The 21,535-nt window shown below is 44.8% G+C and overlaps 1 protein-coding gene across 1 annotated transcript in view; it reads left to right on the forward strand.

Moving 5' to 3' along the window:
- The first annotated feature begins 665 nt into the window (after window positions 1–665).
- Window positions 666–21,535, forward strand: part of LOC124802611 (protein lethal(2)denticleless) — a 66,146-nt gene continuing 45,276 nt past the window's right edge. The window contains exon 1 of the mRNA XM_047263495.1: window positions 666–809. Coding sequence (XP_047119451.1) covers window positions 758–809 — 52 coding nt within the window. The 5' untranslated portion in view covers window positions 666–757. The remainder of the gene's footprint in view (window positions 810–21,535) is intronic.

Genomic DNA, 21,535 nt, shown 5'->3' on the forward strand with positions numbered 1-21,535 from the left:
TATCGTTGTGGAACATCTGCAACTTGCGATGAAAAAAGAGCAAAATAATAAAATAAAGATTAAAAATATACAATAGGATGAAAACACTTTTATAGCATGTTTGAGAGCGGCGAAAATAGGTTATCTTCTGATATTAGCAGATGCAGACATAGTTCTCTCACCCTCCCTCACCCCCACCATTGTCGGCGTTAAAACTCTTACGGAGGAATCTTGACGGTGACTTGAAGGTCCGCGCGTGTGATTGTTAACTTTTGAAATTCACTGTGGAATGTTTGGACGCTGAATGACGGCTAGCATGGACTGGGTTAGTTCTAATGGATGCTGTTCTAAGCACTCAGAAAGAACGCTTATGAATTCCCTCATTTTTGGACTGGAGGATAATTCTAGGCTGGATCTTCAGCTTTATTTTATATCATTACTTCGATATAATTGGAGCTGAAATATCGATTCTTTCATTTTTTTTCTTAGGTGTTGATATCAGAAAAGATTCTTGCTATTTTTAATGTTTATGTTTCATATAAACATAATGGTTTTATTGTCTGGCTGGTTTTATTTTACTCATGCTTCGTAGCAAAAAAAAACATGTATAATTTTGATGGAATACTTTTTCATCTATGAAATTTTCATAGTATAAGGTTGGTTGCATTTTTCGCGCGTAAGTTTCGCGCTCATATTGACGCAGTGTGTGGGTTGTTTGTAAACCGATGAATTAATAACGGCTGTAATTTGGTATTGAGGTGAAATTTACAGCTAGAAGATGAGAAATGTGACTCAACCCTCACTGATTTGCCAGCGACAGACCGGTTTCAGTAAGTATAGTTTTTGAATCAATTTTACGAATTAACGTGTGATGTTGTGTGATTGTAAACAAAGAACTTGTCGAGAGCGTTTTAGGTGTAGTAAATGTGCCATTATAAATCGTCACTGTTGTCTAAATGCTGATAAATATTTCTTGCCTCATATTAACAAGTAGTTCTCGCTCTGTGTTTTCTTAATGTAACTTCCGTAATGGTGGAGAATTATTTCAGTTACCGCGAAAATCTGGTTGTTATGATATATTATGAAGGGCTGTATATTTACATTCAGTGGTTTACATTCTTTAAAGTTGGATGTATCCCACATAAACACTGTTTTTAGACACGAATCTTCAGCCATTGCTTGTAACACGAGGAACTGTCTCTGTACTAGAAGTAATCATATATGGTCATGAATTTTCTGTGAAGATGTTTTATTCATCGATTCCAGCACAGTTAGTTGGCATCTACTGATATATCACTTGACTCATTTATTTATTCATTCATCCATCCAGGAATTACCTCACTGTGATAATAGTGTTTGTCAACATAATAAAATGAAAATGAGAGCTCAAAATATACATGTACATAGAATGCTTGGGAGTGTTTTTATTACGATTGATGTAGGAGAATTGCAGAAAACCTAAATCTGGATTAGTGGACTGGGAAATTCCATCCTCCCGAATATGAGCCCATTGTCTTAATAACTGCAGCTAGTCCCTATTGTATTATGTTGTTTGATTTACACGCAATTTGCGTTATATAACTTATATAAAGTAATTTTTGCACTGCATACCTGCACACATTAGGGACATCTGCTGGTGAATTGTGGATCATGAACATCCTGCTATACCCCTTGGACTCCCTTCAGTTGGTCCAGAAAACTGCCTTCAGGCCTTTAAACACTCAACTATGCCCTGTACATATCTACATGTCCTCCTCCCATTACATTTAGAAAGTTGAATCAGCATCCCCCTCATGATGGGTCAGTGACTGTGTTCAGGAGAATAACAAAACATCACTATTGTGCACTGTAGATCTTGCTACATTACTTTCTTGAAGTTTTAAATTGTGATCATGTATTGTAATGTGACGGGGTGTTGTAGTTGCCCCTTTTGCTTTCTAAATACTCTTTAATTGTGTAGTATGCACTACTTATGAAGAGTGGTTTAGCTATCACTCTAAACACATTTATTTTAATAATCTTTTTCATCTCCATGGGAAATTTATTATACAGTTTTATGCCATGATAGGAAGTGTTTTGAGTTTTCTGTTTGCTTATCATAAGTATTTAAGTGTCCAAACTGGTTATTGTTGCATGGTTATTTGTAGAACTGTTGGTGAAATAGCCTACGTAGTAATGTCCCTGATTTTTCACAATAAATTGGCAGATATAACCTACTCCCTTTGTGCAGTTAGGATAATGTTTCAGCAGTTTTTGATACAATGAGCCGGACTATTGCTTGTAGTTATTACTCTTACGGTTCTTTTCTTCAGTTTAAAAATTGTGTCCATGTTTTGTGCCTTTGATCCCCACAAAAGAATCCCATAGCTAATAACTGGGTGTACTTAGGAATAGGATGTCACCACAAATTGGCTGTTACAAACTGATGAAAGAATCCTAAGAACATAACATGTTGATGACATTCTTTGTGCCACTATTTTTGTGTGGATCATTCCGTGTTACCTGACAGTCAATATTCATCTCTAAAAGCTTGGTGTTTCTGACATAAGATTTATCATCTGTGTTTAATATGACATAATTGTTCTCCTTATTTACACTGAAGCATACACTGTTTGTTTTCATTATGTTCAGTGTTCATTTATTACATTAATTTGATTGTGGTTATAGATGTCATGTTGTTGTATTTGATGGTGCCCTCAGGTGGTGAATGTGGACATGCTGAGTTTAACGTTTGGTATTGGGTTCATTCGAGTTTTGGTTGTCATCGTGCTAACATGGTTTTTGATTTCAGGTAGCTGGTGGGGAATGTGGGTTGTGGAAGTATTTTCAGTAAATTACTAAGGTTTTTTTTTTTTTGTTTATGTGTTTGGCGTTTTTCGTAGGTCTGATTAGTTTGTTGTTATGGGGGAAAGAAGTGTAATTTTGGAACTTCCTGGCCGATTAAAACTGTGTGCCGGACAGAGACTCGAACATGGGACTTTTGCCTTTTGCAGGCAAGTGCTCTGCCAATTGAGCTACCCAAGCACGACTCACAACCCGTGCCCACAGCTTCAATTCTGCCAGTACCTCGTCTCCTGCCTCCTTGCCCACAAAAGGCATAGGTCCAGAGTTCGAATCTCAGTTCAGCACACAGTTTTAATCTGCCAGAAAGTTTCTTATCAGTGCAGACTCTGCTGCAGAGTGAAAAGCTCATTCTGGAAACATCCCTCAGGCTGTGGCTAAGCCATGTCTCCGCAATATCCTTTCTTCCAGGAGTGCTAGTTCTGCAGCTTTCGCAGAAGAGCTTCTGTGAAGTTTGGAAGGTAGGGGATGAGGTACTGGCAGAATTGAAGCTGTGGGTACAGGTCGTGAGTTGTACTTGGGTAACTCAGTGGGTTGAGCACTTGCCCTTGAACGGCAAAGGTCCTGAGTTCGAGTCTCGGTCCGGCACACAGTTTTAATCTGCCAGGGAGTTTCATATCAGCGCACAATCTGCTGCAGAGTGACAATCTTATTCTTCAAGTGTAATTTTCTTAATTTCTGTTTTGTTAGATATGGATTTGACAGTGAAGTTCATGAGTGTATCATTATGTTCTGAGATGGGTGGTGATATGATATCTCTCGCACAGTTTCTGCAGATGTTCGGTCTTATTGCTGAATATGTTAGATGCCATGTTTGTGGCAACAACATGAGGTTGACAAGCGTTCTGGCAGCTCGGGCCAGGGACATGTATATATGGTGTTGTCGGTGCTTGTGAATGCATGCGTGCGTGTGCTGGCCAACCTAGGTTGTATTGCCGGAGGCTTTTGTTGGTACATAATTTTTGTTTTGGTTTGATTATATAGTAATTGTAATGTTTTGTGTATTGTATATTCATGGCAGGTCGATTATTGTTTGGTTGATGTAGTGAACATGGAATATTTGGGTTTTTGAGTGGTTCGGGTCCTTGTTATAGGTGTTGGTCTTTTGTTATTGATAGCTGCGATTGAGGTGTGTTGGTTTTTGCTATCAGCAGCTGCAGATGAGGTACATAGGTCAAGGGAAGGATCAGATTCCTGTGGTTTTCTTGGTGTTGCAGAATGCTGTAAATAAATGTTTTTGTATTATTTGTTATGGGATAGTGTGGTGTTCCGTTATATTTAGCTTGTCCCTGCCTTAAACCCCCAATTTTTTGCGGTTGTCCCATTAGTTTTATTCTATTTTTGGAGTGAGACGTTATTGTGTCATTTTAATGTTTGTTTGTGTTTGTTGGCGTGTGTATGTAGTGACATTATTGTCAGCATTTTGTGTGTGCTGGAAGCACCACATATTGTTGGCATCATGGGTCAAAGCAGATGGTTGGAAATGGACACTTCTGTAGTGCCGCTTTCTCTAGTGGGAATCCTAGTGTTTTATCAGTGACTGTGAGGTTGCTGGCATTAATGAAGAGAACATTTTCTCCTGGTCTAAAAAAATCATTGATAAATATTATGAATAGAATACACTACCCCAGGAAACAACTGTGTTTGTTTCTTGCCTGACAATAGTTTTACACACACACACACACACACAAAAACTATCTCTATCTCTTGCGCCCTGCCCTGTTTTCCAGGTAAGGTTGGAAAATTTATGTGCTATTTCTCTTCACATAGTGTTTCTATCTAATTTAGTAGTATTTCATGGTGAACAATGGCAGAAGCCTTGACACGTCTAAGAATATGCTTGTAAAAGAGTCATGCATTTCAATAGCTTCAACAACCACTTTTGTGAGCTCTATAATGGTCGATATTGTACTTCTCCCACTTCAGAAACCAAACTACGCTTGGTTAAGAAAGTTGTATTTATCTGTGTAACTCATTTATGTGCTTTCGTGATTTATTCAGTTATATTCAAGAACGCAGACAGTAATTAAATGGACCTGTAGTTTTGTTTCCCTCCACATAACCTTTATGTAGTTGCGGCACAACTAGTGCATGCTGTAGGTATTCTTGAAAAGTATCAACACCAAAGGACTCATTTATTATATTTGTTAATGGAGCTAGTATGCTGTTTGTACGTGTCTTAAGAGGAGAGACTGGAACCTTGTCTCTGCCTGCTGACTTCTTATTTTTTAATTGGTGTATTGCTTTCCTGACTCCAAGCTCTGTCGTGGGAAACAACATTATGCTTACTGTGTAAGTCATTGTGGGTACTATATGTGTTTTAGAAAGATTTTGTTGCGACTTCTCTGCAGTAGCCTACCAGAGAAACAGTTATTTACAAACTGAGGATTTTTGATTGTACTACCTTCAATTTTTATTTTTGTGTTATACTTTTGTCTGCCTTTTCTAGTTTGACGTATTCTGACCTCCTGAACTGCTTTGATTTTATTTTCTGCATTATATTCTGATTTTTTGCAGCAAGCAAGTTTCCTGGGGTAGTGTATTCTTGTATATCTTTTTTTGTACCTATGATAGTAACCTGGAGACTGTGGAGTAGTGTAAATTAGCACTTTTGTAAAGAACTGAGAAATTTAAATACTTACAGTTATCCATCTCTCTTCCATAGCTGCTGTGTTGTAGTGGCGACTTTTGAAAATATCTCCTCAAAAATTAATAAACAATTTGCTGACTTTAGAGAACTTGTCATTTTTGTTGTTTTGTGTATATTTTTCATTCCAGATTTGATTTGCCAATACCCTAAGAAAAGTTTGTACTTTACATTCTGAGAAGATTCTTTTTGCAGGCCTGCAGTTTTGTTGGGTTTTGAAAGCCTGTCTTTAACTTTATTATCTGACAACAATAATCAGAGACTTTAGTTATCAATATGTGTTCTCCTACATTATTTACAACAATCTGCCAATGCTGGGGTAACTTTTCGATTCCACAACTGTAGAAATCAGATGTTTTGAGGCGAAGAGCTTGTTAAGCCATGATTGGAGAGCATTTTCATTCGGAAGGGAAGTTCCTTGAAGGTTGTTTGATAGTGTGTGGAAAGCGCAAAAATTCGAGATGAATAAGGGGCTGCAGAATGACTTCCCAACCGAACTCTTGTATAATGTTTTTTGTTAGTTTAGCAGAATGTGGGTGGGCATTATCATGAAGTAGCTTCACTTCACACAGTCTTCCTTGTCATTGCTCTTGGATTGCATCTGCAAAATGTCACAGTTCAGTGTTGTTCATGAGCCAATTTCTGACAAGCAACCGAAGATGCACATATGGCCACTGACTGATTTTTGTGATTTTGGCTTGGAGCACAGACTCGATTTTTGAACCTTGCCCATTGCATGCAAATGCCGCACAATGGAGGAATGATCACAGTTTATCATATTTGCCAGTTCTGAAGTACACTAATGAGAATCATTGTGGATTAATGCATTTAATGATATTCATCAAACCCTGATGATCTTCCTGAACATGGAAAGTCACTAATGTCAAAAGTCTTCAAAACGAGAAAACCATTGTCATGCTGTGCTTTGTCCAGTGGGGTTATCCTTGTACGTGATGCGAATGTTTCTGGCTGCCTCAGCTGTTGTCACCCTTCCGGTGAACTCAAACGGAAGAATATGTTGGAAATATTTAGATTCCTCTACTTGGTACTCACATGTTCATAGTGTCCACAGCTCCACTCATTATCTCCAAATGATGAAATGGCAACATGTAAACTCAAACAGCAACAATGAGCAACAAAAAAAAGACAATCTATAAATAAACTCATAGCATCAAGAATACCAACTCGCAAAACAAAAAAGCTACATACTTATGCACCAACCTGATGTGTTAGTTTTGAAGGGTGGAACTGTTCCCAGGTCTTCAGTTGTTGGGAGGATGAATATGTTGTCATGATTTATCCTGGCAAAAGACCTAGTCCTCCCCAAGACAACAGCTATGTGGTGATTTGTGTTCCCACACCTGCCTGCTATACTTTCACTAATCGACTCTACCAACCTCTTTTGTCGGTCCTGTTGAGGTGCAGTCTATGTCTAATGTAGCCCCATCTCCCGATAGTCCTCATGACACCAACACTGGGGTCATCATCGTCAGTCATCAGCACAGCTCAGTCATGCTCACATTGCTGCTACCAGTTTGAGAAGCTATCTTACTCAGATCATCACCCATGTTGTACATTCTGTTCCTGTCCAAGCTGTTCCCTGCCCCATGCACTATCACTACCTGATAACCCCTTGTTAAATCCTTATTCAAAAGTCCTAAACCCTTAATCACCTGATTCTGCCCAGAACTTGGCTTTAAAAGTTGGTTACAAGATACTATTCCCCCAACATCTCCTGTAGTTGAAGAATTAATAAAAAAACTGTAAGTGCCAAAATGATGAATTAGAGGAAAATGAGTTTTAAATATATTAGATAATTAATAGTCATAATTGCACTATTAATGTATTAAAGTGAAGCGTAGTATGGATCCAGTTTCCTTGGAAATTACAAATGTTGTATTGTAATTGTATGAAAAACTTAATGAAAGTGGAGATGCAATGAAAAGCACCAACTGGCATAGCTCAGTACTCAGCAAAAAGACAGTACAAGTTCATTCTGTTTTTGTAAAACTGTGTATGGTTTTTATTTGTAAGGTACAGCATCATTTCAATCAAATATTTCCTCTTTTCTGTCAGATATGGTTTGTAACATCCAGGGCAGGTAGTTGAATTTTCTTAATGTCTTGTACTCTTACACCTTTTCTCAAAATAGGGACACCCAGCCAGGCCTCAGTTTCATTGAAGCTTCTCCTGGTCTTAACTACCTAAGGCTTAGGTTTGCCCAACCATAACCACTGTACTTTGCATATGTTTAGATTTGCAGTGTTTATGTTAAAATCTGCTGCTTTCTTGCAATGTAACAAGTCAGATGCACTCATGTTACTGACAGTAAATGGCCTTATCTTGATTGCTGTATCATCTTCTGGAACAATACATCTGATAACTCAAGAATAAACATTCTCTCCAGTTATTGTGTAGGTTAGCGATCGGTAAAGAGTATTTGCTCCTGTTCTGGGTTAGCTTTTGTAGGAATAAATTTATTATTTGAGTTAAGTATTCATTACCTCCTTTTTTGAGCTTTTTCCTCATTGTTGCCACAATACCTTTCCTTCAAATGGTTGTTTCTTCCACTCCACCTGTTGCAAACATGTGCTGGTGCACCATTTTAACTAATACTAAGGAGTAAGCACGTGGAAGATGCAGCCTCTCACATGTTAACAGCAGTGGCTGTTAAACCACATACCATCTGTTGATTGCGTTTGGTACTATATTTACATTCATGTCAGTTTGATCCTTTTATATGTTAGTGGCGTGGTGTGTAGATCCCACTTCAGACAAAAACTCAAAAGTCTTTATTATAGCACATAGAGCCTTTTTTATTTTAAGTCTTCAGTTGCGGACCTATCTCTCTGCCCTAGCAGCAGTACCCTCTTCTTCTTAATAGTTGTGCTTTTCCTATTCTTTCTGCTCATGAGCAGTCTTCTGAATGAAAAGTAACTAGAGTTCTCACTTTCAGCATTGCATTCCTGAATTGTTAAAGATATATGTGTTCCTTTTATTAGAGCGCCTGTGTTTTTATCTCTCACGTCAAATTCTCATTGTTATACAAAAATCTCGAGCAATTTATGAACTTCAGTTCTCAACATTCAAATAATTCATTGGATTCATGAAAGTCTAAAAATTCTTGAAGGTGTAGTTGTGATACAGGCTTCTGATACAATACACATTGCAACTCTTTGCTTTGTTGCACTTTGTTTCTGTTTAAAAATAATCTACAAACCTTTATTCATGTAAACAGATTTGTTTAACTTTCATTAGTTTCTCATATCGTGGCAGAAAATGACGGAAACAAGAGGTATATGTGAGACGGGAAGCAGAAAGGGACTTCCCATCAGAGAAGTAAAATTTTCTGTACGATCAGAAACATTTGATAATGTCTAAAATATCTATTTTCGGTTTTTTGTATTATATTGTAGAAATTCACATTATTCTCTACATGCTCATATCAATTTAAACATTGAATCCAGTAGGAGTCAATAGTATCATTCAATAATATTGAAATCAATTGAGTCAATCTTCTAAAAACGGACCTCTTGTCATTGTGGAGAAATAACTTTGGCCCGACATGAGGCCTCCCCATGGTGGCCTATTGCTCTTTGGTAAGTTTGTACTTGGCTACCATGGGGCTCTGGACTTTGCAGCACCTTTTCCCTTTCCATGCTGCATGTCTGTCCTCCTGCTATTCTCTTTCCCCCTCCCTTGGGGAACATGTCTGGGGTATTTTTGGGAATGTGTTCTGAAGTTTCAGTAACCTAACATCAGAACAGTCCTTCCACTTTTTTTCTTTCTTTCTTCATTCTGCATATCCTATCGTTCCTCTGCTTTGGTGTTTGAGGATCCTCTTTGTTTCCTTCTCCCTCCCTGTGCACTCCTGAAAGCTGGCCCATGCATCTTTAAAGCATAACAGGTGACTGGGTAATGCATAATTCTCAGCCCTGGTTCAACAGGTGGGGTTCACAAGTGATTGCCTGAGTTATTATCTTTCAAAATTGCCAAATGGTCCCTCTGTCAGGAGTTCAGGAAGAGTGAAAAGTCACTTGGAAGGAGTCTGCCATTGGAGACACTGGCAATCATGGGGATTTTCTCACATTGAGCCAGTCACCATCTCAGTCTACTTCTTCTAAACATAAACGGAATGAGGCTAAAGATTTCAAGAATCTCCCATTCGCCGTGGTATTGTATTGGAGAAGGTCATTCCTTTGCTACAGTTAATCCGTTTATTATTCAGGAAGGTTTTGATGCGATTGCAGGCCCTGTGAAATGCTGCTCTTGTTTATGTAATGTCACTTTGCTTTTGGAGACCAATTGTGATTTTCAGGCCCAACAACTGCTTCCAGCTTCATTCATCCACAGCTCTCCAACTCGCATCGAGACCCACTGAATGCTAAATTCTTCATGCGGCATTATTTACACTAGGTTGCTTGATGGTCTGACCGAGGGAGAAATCTAAGTTCACCTCTCTGATCAGGGCACCACTGCAGTCCACAAAGTAAAGAAAAAGGTTGATGCATTATTAGTGTCTCCAAACACTCTTTTCCTCATGTTTAATAGAGTAGTGCTTCCATAAACGATCAAAGCAGGCTATGAAGCCATCACAGTCCAACTGAACATTCCAACCCTGATGTGCTTCTACCAGTGTCACCTTGACAACCACACTTGAATGTCTTGTCGAAATGTGCCAGATTTGCTACTTGTGGTAGGGATGCTCCCGAGGACGATTTCCCATCTCCTTCTCCCTGATGTATTAATTGCAATGGTGACAGTGAAGCCTCATTCCTAGAATATTCTATGTCTTTTGATGAGCAGTCCCTCCAGGAGATCCGGGTGAAGGGAAAGTACCTTACCTTGTCACTCGTAAGTTATTGACTGGTTGAAAGTCTTGTGTTTTACCATCTGGTATTTACAGAACCACTTGTGCTATGCCTCAGTCCATGAAGGACATGGCCGCACAGACTTGTGACCTCAAATTCAGTATTGTTATTAAGTCACCCAGTCTTCTTCTCCTCCAGCTGTGCAACAAACCACCAAATCTTCACTTCTGATGGTGAAATCTCCTGTACACAACCAGCAGGCTGGAAAGGACAGTAGGAATACTCTCGCAAAGACTTCTTACGTCCCTGCAGCTAACAAACATTTGAGGCTTCATCTGCCAATCACAAAGGCTCCAAGAAATCAAGCAAAGACAAATGATCTTCTCCTTCACAGACTTGGAGAGCCTCTTCAATGGTCTCGCTATGTTATACCCTCACCTGGCTGACCTCCATTTTGCCGGTGTACACCGTTAACAGTTTTTCATCCCTAGAATCCACAGGCTGACCCAGAGAGACTGCTATCGCCTCTGCAGATCTCATGCAACAGGATCCTTCAGCCTATGTGCCCTGTAGCAGTGATTCTTCGAAGGCTCGCACACGGCAACCGCTGAGATGAAACCCTTTCATTTTTTCCCTCCTTCCATTTCCCTGTTGTGACTCCAATGGAACATCTGCAGCATTAGATTCGACAATGAGGAATTACATATATGCTATTGCAGTGCCTGTGTTACTCTGATTATGGTGAAAAGTTCCTTTGGACGTGCATGCTTGACCAAAGGAACAAGCACTTTTGTGACTAGAGCCATTATGAAATACATTAAATGAATCATCATCTGTAGAATGAAATGACGACAATGAAAATCTGTGCCGGACCAATGCTCGAACCTGGATTTCCTGTTTATCGCGAGCAGCCTTACCATTTGGCTATCCGTGCATGACTCACAGCCACACCCGAACTTCCCTATGTCGTCAACCATATGTTTACATGCAGGATAAGCGGGAAATCCAGGTTCGAGTCCCGGTCCGGCACAGATTTTCATTCCTCCAGAGGCCTTGCCGTTCATAGGTGTGTTTGTGCTTGGCTACCATGGGGCCCCAACATTTGCAGCATCTTTTCCCTTCTGTGCTGCATTTCAATCCTCTAGTTGTTCTTTTTTCCATCTGTTGGGGAACATGTCTGGGCCGTTTTTGGAAATTTGTTCTACATTTTCGGTAATCAGTTTCAGAATACTCTTCACTGGTTTTTGTTTCTTTTTCTTTCTTCGTTCATCTACTCCTGTCCTTCCTTCACTTCGGATTTGAGGTTCCTTTTTTCTTCTTCCTCCCTGTGTGCTCCTGAAGGCTGGCCCATGCGTCTAATACTTAAAAGGTGACTGGGTAAAGCGTAAGTCCCAGCCCCAGGTCGACAGGTGGGGTTTGCATGTACCCCTGGTACAGGCCAGGCCCAGGGAGGGGTGATTGCCTGAGCTGCTACTTTCCCAAAGTGCCGATTGGTTCCTCTGTTAGGTGTTCAGGAGGGTGTGACCTAGGATGTGAACAATCATCTATTGCGGGTGAGACCCCCTCTGAGGCCCCCCCACCCTGCCCCCCTCTCCCTCCTAGTTGGAAGGAGCACACCATCGGAGACGCTGGCAGTCATGGGGATTTTCTTACAATGAGCCAATCAACATCTTCTCAGTCAACGTCTACGAAACACAAACGGAAAGAAGCTCCCGATTCAAAGACCCTCCCAGATGCATCATGGTTCCTTGTGGTTTCATGTACTGAAGATTGTCAGTCTTTTGCAACTGTAAATCAATTTCTTATCCAGAAAGGTCTTGATGCAATTGCTGGCCCTGTGAAATCCTGCTTTTGTTTATGCAGTGGCACATGGCTTTTGGAAATTACTTCTGATTCTTGAGCACATCAACTGATTACCGCATCCCTTCTATATGTCTACTCTGTGTCGAGGCCCATAGGACTCGGTGAATTCTTCCTGCGGTGTTATGTATGCTAGGCTGCTCGATGGTCTGACCAAGGCAGAAATAAACATATCTCGCTGATGAAGGTGTCATTGCAATCCATTGGGTGATGAAAAAGGTAGATGTCTCCTTAGTGCCCACACACACTCTTTTTTTCACTTTTGATAGAGTGATGCTTCAGTCCAAGGTCAAAGCAGGCATTAAAGTTATCACAACCTGACCATACATTCTGAACCCATTGCGTTGCTACCTGTGTCATTGGTTCAGCCACACTTGAATGTTTTGTTGAAACATGGCCAGTTGTGTTACTTGCAGTAGGGATGCTCACGAGGACGATTGCCTGCGTCCTTCTCCCACGTGCATTAATTGCAGTGGCAACCATGGTACCTCATTCCTAGGATATTCTGTGTATCTCAATGAACAGGACATCCAGGGGACACCGGTGAAGGGAAAGTATCTTATCCTGTCGCTCGCAAGTTGTTGCCTAGTCGAAAGCATTGGGTTATACCATCTGACACTTAACAATACCGTTCCCTGAATATAATGTTCATGGCCTTTGATTGAACAAATAGGATTAACAGCGGCTCTTAGAACCTCAGCAGCCCCCTGCTCTCTGCCTGCATTTCTTCCTGGTCCATTTTGACCCCCTCCTCCCCCCCCCCCCTCTCCCCTGAGGACTGCATTCCATCTCATGGGAGAGTCGTGCTGCTCAAATGGGATGACATCCATAGTCAACCCATCTCCCAAACTACCCGTCTTCAAGTTGTTGCAAGTCGCTTGTTACCTCCTCACTTCATCTTTTCCCTTTGTATTGTGTACATCCCTCCATCATTCTATGCCACTAGGACAGACTTCCTAGGAGCACCCTAGTTCCTTTCAGACTCCACGCACACACCTGTTTCCATTTGGACCTATCCTTCTGAACTGCCCAGCCTGCCCATTGTCTTCAGTGGTCTGTTCTCTCTAACACAAACTTGAGCGACCATTTCCCATGTCTATTGATTTGCTGACTCCTACCCCACTTACATGCAAACTCCCAAATGACATTATACTAAAGCCGATTCGAGGCTTTACTCCTCCCTGATGACCAGGGAGAATATCTTACAAACGTTACCCTTACCACTGCAGAACGTTCCATTCCACGCACTTCCTCTTTACCATGCTGTGGCCCAGTCCCTTGGCGGTGCAATTCACGTGCAGAGATGTGCTTTCCACCTTCTCAACCATAATCGTATGATGGCAAACTGCATTCATTATAAACAGTTGCGTGCAGAGTGTTGTTGCATTCTTCAGGCTAGCAAAAAAGCTAGCTGAATTTAATTCACTAGTCCTTTAATAGTTACACTCTCTCTTCCGTCGTGTGGGCCAACCTCCAACAGCTCTCTGGTACCAAGGTCTATTCCCCAATTTCTGTCCTGACAGTGGAGTCACAGTGGACCCTCTTGTTATCTCCAACACCTTGGGCTGATATTTTGCGGAGATTTTGAGCTACTCCCACTATCACACTGCCTTCCTCCTTTGGAAATGAATGGAGAAGGCTAGGGCGATACTCTTCTATTCTAAGAATTGTGAGTGCTACTATGCCATCTTTACTATGAGGGAACTAGATCATGCTCTCAGTTCATCCTGATCCTTTGCCCCGGGGCCAGACGACGTTCACATTCATATGTTGCAGCACCTTTCTCTTGCAAGCAAGCACTTTCTGCTTCATATTTACAACTGCATCTGGGCAGAGGGCACTTTTCCCAGACACTGGCATGAAGCCACTGTCGTACCCATACGTAAGCTCAGTAAGGACAAACATCTTCCTTCCATGTTGTTTATAGGGCGGGCAACCACAGCCAAACTTCAACATTTTTTCAAAGCAAATTCCGCACTGGCTGTATGAATGATTTTTATTAAAACTGCGACCGCTTTCGCACCACTTATCGGTGCATCCTCGGCCAGTATACACTATTTATAACACAGTAACGTTGGCTACAGGGCAATGTTCAACATTACTATGTTATAAATAGTGTATATTGCCTGAGGATGCACCGATAAGTGGTGCGAAACCCCTCGCAGATTTAATAAAATTCATTCATACAGCCAGTGCGGAATCTTCCTTCCAGTTACCGCCCCATTTCTCTCACCAGCTGTATTTGCAACATGATGGAATGTATGATTCATGCCCGGCTGGTATGGTGACTCAAGCCATGCAATTTACTAACCAGTGCACAGTGTGGATTTCGAGCACCCCAGTCTGCAGTTGACCATCTCCTCACTTTGTCCACCCATGTCATGAGTGGTTTTCTATGGAAATCCCAGAGTGGCCATGTTTTTCAATTTGGAGAAAGCCTATGACACTTGCTGGAGGACTGGTATCCTCCGTACTCTCTACACGTAGGGCTTCTTTGGCAAGACAGAGTTTTCAGGGTACGTGTTGAGTGTGCCTTGTTGGGCACCTTTATCCAGGCAAATGGTGTTCCTCAGGGTTCTGTCCTGAGCATCATCCTCTTTGTTATCACCATTAACCCTATAATTACCTGTCTCCCTCCGGGCATCTCCGGCTCTATTTTCGTTGACGATTTTGGCATCTATTGTAGTTCTCCAGGGACTTTTCTCATTGAGTGGTGTCTTCAGTGATGTATCAATCGTCTTTACTCATGGAGTATTGACAATGACTTTCATTTTTCCACTGACAAAACCGTTCGTATGAATTTCTGGCTGCACAAATGGTTTCTTCCACCGTCTTTACATCTTGGGCCTGATGCTCTTTCGTTCGTTGAAACTACGAAATTCCTGGGCCTCTTGCTCCATAGGTAGCTTTCTTGGTCCTCCCATGTGTGTTACTTGGCAGCCTGCTGGATGTGGTACCTTAGTGTCCTACATGTCCTCTCCTCAGTAGTACTTCCTGGACAGCAGATCGAACCACCCTCCTCCATCCCCCTGTGGGTCCGGGGTAAGAATAGGCCCGAGGTATTCCTGCCTGTCGTAAGAGGCGACTAAAAGGAGTTTCAACCGTTTCGGCCTTCCATGTGATGGTCCCCCTTGGGGTTTGACCTCCATTTTTCAAAATTCTACAGAAGTACGAGCCTTTTGGGGAAGGACGCCTTACGTGGTGTACACTGGTCCTCAGTGCACTAAGACCTTAGCACTCAGCATTGTACCGGCGTTGTAACCATACCCACTATTCCTCAAATTGGGCCTAAACGCCTGATGGGTTGTACAAGTTACGCCCATAGTGCGTCCCGATCTGCACCTACGATCATGATGGACTTTCCATGGCACCAGAAATCCAGCACGGTAGCCAGCCCGTTGTGGTGGGGTCGTCATGTACCCTCTAGGTTGTAACCCCCCTGACAACACAGGGATCGTACTGCCGATACCTGAGCTGCACCCTCCCCATGTCGGCCAAGGAGTAGATGCCCGTCTCCTTGGGGCATCAGGACTCCCGGCAACGGTCATCCTGCCAGGTGGCCCTTGCTGAGGCTGGGTGGCGACCGTGGGGAGAGCCCCTGGTCGGAGTGGGTGGTATCGGGGCGGACGTTTCGCAGATGAAACGTCAACACATATCAGGTCGCTCTGCGGCCGAGTCTTTCAAAAGGAAAGGTACTGTTTCTAGTTCTGGTTCTCCTGCCCTTTCCCCCTTGGCCACTCCCTGGGAGGAGGGACAGGCCCGCCGGCTTGGGGCGAAGTACTTCCCCCGCTATTTGGTCTGTTCTCGAACCGATGGGGGGGACGTTCGCCACCTCCAAGCCCATGTTTCTTGTTCAGCACATTGAGGACATCTTCGGGGAAATAGAGGCTCTCAGTAAGATGCGTTCGGGGTCCGTTCTTATAAAGACCACCTCCGCCACACAGTCGGCGGCGCTCCAGGCGTGCGACCGCCTAGGGGACATCCCAGTGTCCATTGTCCCGCATCTGGCACTAAATAGGACGCAGGGGGTTATTTTTCATTGGGACCTCCTGCTGCAATCTGATGAGGAGCTCAGGGCCAACCTAGAGCGCCGAGGCGTGCATTTCGTCCGGCGTGTCCAGCGCGGCCCCAAAGACCATCGCATCGACACCGGGGCCTTTATCCTCGCCTTCGAGGGGGACGTTCTCCCGGAGAAGGTAAAGGTGATGTGCTACCGGTGTGACGTGCGACCTTACGTCCCGCCTCCTATGTGCTGTTTTCGGTGTTTGCGCTTTGAGCACATGTCGTCACGGTGTGAGGCTGAGCCCCTTTGTGGTGATTGTGGACGTCCTCTTCGTGAGGAACATACATGCAACCCACCACCTCGGTGCGTTAATTGTCCTGGCATCCACTCGCCTAGATCCTCAGACTGCCCCGCATATCAGAAGGAGAAGAAGATACAAGAACTCAAAACTTTGGATCGGCTCTCTTATTCTGAGGCCAGGAAGAAGTATGACCGCCTCCATCCTGTGCCGTTGACCACTTCGTTTGCCTCAGTTGTGTCCACTCCTTCCGCGGTATCCTCACCCCTATCCTGTCCCCCCTCCGCCTCCTCCCCCCATCCGGGGTCTCGGCCTCCGCCTCCCAAATCCCTCCCTTCCAAATCCTCCTCCCCCGTGGCCTCCGCCCCCTCTGCCCCAGGGGCCACCCTTCCTCCTCTTCCCCCGTCTCGTTCCCCCTCTTTTTTGACTAGCGATGGCCTTGTTACATTGGAACATAAGAGGTATTCGATCTAATCGGGAGGAATTACAACTTCTCCTCTGCCTGCACTGTCCGCTCGTCCTTGGTCTCCAGGAAACCAAGTTGCGCCCGACTGACCGTATTGCCGTTACCCACTATACCTCGGAGCGGTATGACCTCACCCCTGTGGACGGTATCCCAGCTCATGGTGGGGTCATGTTGCTTGTTCGGGACGATGTCTATTACCATCCCATCCCATTGACCACCCCACTCCAAGCAATAGCTGTTCGTATTACTCTTTCTGCTTTTACTTTTTCAGTTTGTACCATCTACACTCCATCGTCATCTGCTGTTAGTCGGGCTGACATGATGCACCTGATCGTTCAGCTTCCCCCGCTGTTTTTATTGTTTGGCGACTTCAATGCCCATCATCCCCTTTGGGGCTCTCCTGCATCCTGTCAAAGAGGCTCACTCTTGGCGGATGTCTTCAACCATCTCAATCTTGTCTGCCTCAATACTGGCGCCCCGACTTTCCTCTCTGACTCTACTCATACCTACTCCCACTTGGACCTCTTGATCTGTTCTACCACTCTTGCCCGTTGGTTCGAGTGGTATGTCCTTTCTGACACCTATTCGAGCGACCACTTCCCCCGTGTCGTTCGTCTCCTGCACCACACCCCCTCCCCACGTCCTTCGAGCTGGAACATACCGCAAGCTGACTGGGGACTTTACTCCTCCCTGGCGACCTTTCCAGACCACGATTTTCTCAGTTGTGACAGTCAGGTCGAATACCTCACGGCTGTTATCATCAATGCTGCCGAACGTTCCATTCCTCGTACTACCTCTTCTTCACGTCGCGTTTCCATCCCCTGGTGGAACGAGGCTTGTAGAGACACTATCCGTGCTCGACGACGTGCTTTACGCACCTTTCGCCGCCATCCTACGTTGGCGAATTGTATTGGATACAAATGACTCCGAGCGCAATGCCGTAGAGTCATCAAAGACAGCAAAAAAGCTTGTTGGGCCTCTTTCACCAGCTCCTTTAACAGTTTTACTCCCTCTTCTGTCGTATGGGGTGGCCTGCTTCGGCTGTCGGGCATTAAGGCCCACTCCTCGGTACCTGGCCTGACCTCAGGTAATGAGGTCGTCGTTGATCCTGTGGCTGTCTCCAACGCCTTCAGCCGGTTTTTCGCGGAGGTTTCAAGCTCCGCCCATTACCACCCTGCCTTCCTTCCCAGGAAAGAGGCAGAAGAGGCTTGGCGACCTTCCTTCCACTCGCTGAATCTGGAAACTTATAATGCCCCTTTTACTATGCGGGAACTCGAATGTGCGCTTGCACTGTCCCGGTCCTCTGCTCCGGGGCCAGATGCCATTCACGTTCAGATGCTGGCACACCTTTCTCCGGCGGGAAAAAGCTTCCTTCTTCGTACCTACAATCGCGTCTGGACCGAAGGTCAAGTCCCCATGCGTTGGCGTGACGCCGTCGTTGTTCCTATACCCAAACCCAGGAAGGATAGACACCTTCCTTCTAGTTACCGCCCCATTTCTCTTACAAGCTGTGTCTGTAAGGTGATGGAGCGCATGGTTCATGCTCGGTTAGTTTGGATTCTTGAATCTCGACGGCTACTTACCAATGTCCAATGCGGCTTTCGTCGCCGCCGCTCCGCTGTCGACCACCTTGTGACCTTGTCGACATTCATCATGAACAACTTTTTGCGAAGGCGCCAAACGGTAGCTGTGTTCTTCGATTTGGAGAAGGCTTATGATACCTGTTGGAGAGGAGGTATCCTCCGCACTATGCACAGGTGGGGCCTACGTGGTCGCCTGCCCCTTTTTATTGATTCCTTTTTAACGGATCAAAAGTTTAGGGTACGTGTGGGTTCCGTATTGTCCGACGTCTTCCTCCAGGAGAACGGAGTGCCTCAGGGCTCCGTCTTGAGCGTAGCCCTTTTTGTCATCGCGATCAATCCAATTATGGATTGCATTCCACCTAATGTCTCAGGCTCTCTCTTTGTCGATGACTTCGCGATCTACTGCAGTGCCCAGAGAACATGCCTCCTGGAGCGCTGCCTTCAGCGTTGTCTAGACAGCCTATATTCATGGAGCGTGGCAAATGGCTTCCGGTTCTCTGAAGAGAAGACTGTTTGTATCAACTTTTGGCGATATAAAGCGTTCCTTCCGCCATCCTTACATCTCGGTCCCGTTGTTCTCCCATTCGTGGAAACAACTAAGTTTCTAGGGCTCATGTTGGACAGGAAACTGTGTTGGTCTCCGCATGTCTCTTATTTGGCGGCCCGTTGTACATGTTCCCTTAATGTCCTCAGAGTTCTTAGTGGTTCATCTTGGGGAGCGGATCGCACTGTCCTGCTTCGCTTGTATCGGTCCATAGTCCGATCGAAGCTGGATTATGGGAGCTTCGTCTACTCGTCTGCTCGGCCATCCCTCTTACGCCGTCTCAACTCCATCCACCATCGGGGGTTACGTCTTGTGACCAGAGCCTTCTACACTAGTCCTGTCGAGAGTCTTTATGCTGAAGCTGCCGAATTACCATTGACCTATCGGCGCGACGTACTGCTGTGTCGGTATGCCTGCCGGCTGTTGTCTATGCCTGACCACCCCTCTTACCAGTCCTTCTTCGCCGATTCTCTCGACCGTCAGTACGGGTTGTATGTGTCTGCCCTGCTGCACCCCCCCCCCCCCCCCCCCCCCCCCCCCCCCCCCCCCCCCCCCCCCCCCCGAGTCCGCTTCCGTTGCCTGCTTCGACAATTGGATTTTGCCCTCCCTATCACCTTCAGAGAGGGTGAGAGCCCGACACCACCTTGGCTCCAGGCTCCAGTTCATATTTATCTCAACCTCAGCTCACTCCCGAAGGAGGGTACTCCGGCTGCAGTGTATTGCTCACGGTTTGTCGAACTTCGTGCGCGACTTGCCAGTCACACCTTTATTTACACCGATGGCTCCAAGACTGACGATGGTGTCGGCTGTGCGTTTGTCGTCGGGGCCGCCACCTTTAAATACCGGCTCCTCGACCAATGTTCGAGCTTTACGGCTGAGCTTTTTTCATCGTATGTACTCTGCTCCGACTCACTCAGTGCTCTTCAGAGCCTTGGAGCTCCCTATCCGGTCCATCCCTTGATTCAACGGATACAGCAGTCCCTCCATTCTTTCGCTGATAATGGTTCTCCTGTCAGCTTTCTGTGGGTTCCCGGACATGTAGGAGTGCCTGGGAATGAGGCTGCGGATGCTGCAGCCAAGGCTGCAGTCTTCCTGCCTCGGCCAGCCTCCCGTTGTGTCCCGTCATCTGACGTTCGTGGGGATGTTTGTAAGAGGCTTGTGTCGTTGTGGTGGGATGCTTGGTCATCCCTCCAAGGAAACAAGCTCCAGGCAGTAAAACCGCTCCCAACTGCTTGAACAACCTCCTCCCAACCATCTCGGCGAGAGGAGGTCCTTCTGACCAGGTTGCGGATTGGGCATTGCCGGTTTAGCCACCGCTACCTGCTCTCCGGTGACCCAGCCCCGCAGTGCCCTTGTGGTCAGGCATTAACAGTGCGCCATGTTTTATTGTCGTGTCCCCGCTTTAGTCAATCTCGTGTTGTCCTGTCCCTGCCATCTACTTTACCGGATATTTTAGCTGATGACGCTCAAGCAGCTGCTCGTGTTCTGCGTTTTATAACTTTGACTGGCTTGTCCAAAGACATCTAACCTTTTTACTTATTTTATCTGCATTCTTGTCAGGTCTTTCTGGTGTCCCCCCCTCCCCTTGAGTTTTACTAGATTCCATGTGCTCTAACAACAGTGACTGGGCGCTAATGCCCTCAGTAGTTGAGCGCCCTTAAACCCTACCAAAAAAAAAAAAAAAAAAAAAAAAAAAAAAAACCCTCCTCCATTTATATCAGTACCTCAACTGTTCGAAACTAGACTATGAGTGTTGTGTTTATGCATCTGCATGTCCATCCCTCTTACGCTGTCTCAATACTATCCACCATAGTCGCGTCCATTTGGCCACTGGCCCCTTTTACACTAGCCTGGTTGAGAGTCTATATGCTGAAGCTGCAGAGCTACCACTGCTCTACTTCCGTGACTTTCTGCTAAGCAGATATGCATGCCGTTTGCCTGCCATGTGTGGCCACCCATCCTGTGTCTCCTTTTTTGATGACTCCTTTGATCACCAGTATGGGGTGCGTCCCTATTCTCTGTTGCCTCCTGGAGTATGCGTTTGGTTCTTGCTCCGGCAGCTTAACTTGACATTATGTGTCACTTTCCTAATGGATGTGAACCCTTCACCACCTTGGCTTCGTTCAGCAACCTTTGTTCACCTTGACCTTTATTCACTTCATAAGCACACTACTCCAGCCTCGCTCTATTGCCTTCAGTTTCACGACCATTGCACGGAACTTTTTGATAGTACCCTTGTGTTCACTGATGGCTCTCACACTGACCATGATGTCGGGTATGACTTTGTCATTGGGACCAATATTTTTCGGTATCGGCTTCCAGAACACTGCTCGATTTTTACAGCAGAGCTCTTTGCCCTGTATCAGGCAACACAGTGTATCCCGTGACACAGGCTTTTAAAGTGCATCATCCGCTCTAACTCTCTCGATGCCTCTGTGTGCTGTACACTGACCATCCCTTAGTGTAATGGGTCCAGGAAATCTGTCACTTGCTCACTTTTGGT

This window comes from Schistocerca piceifrons, chromosome 6, assembly GCF_021461385.2.
Source record: "Schistocerca piceifrons isolate TAMUIC-IGC-003096 chromosome 6, iqSchPice1.1, whole genome shotgun sequence".
NCBI lineage: Eukaryota > Metazoa > Arthropoda > Insecta > Orthoptera > Acrididae > Schistocerca > Schistocerca piceifrons.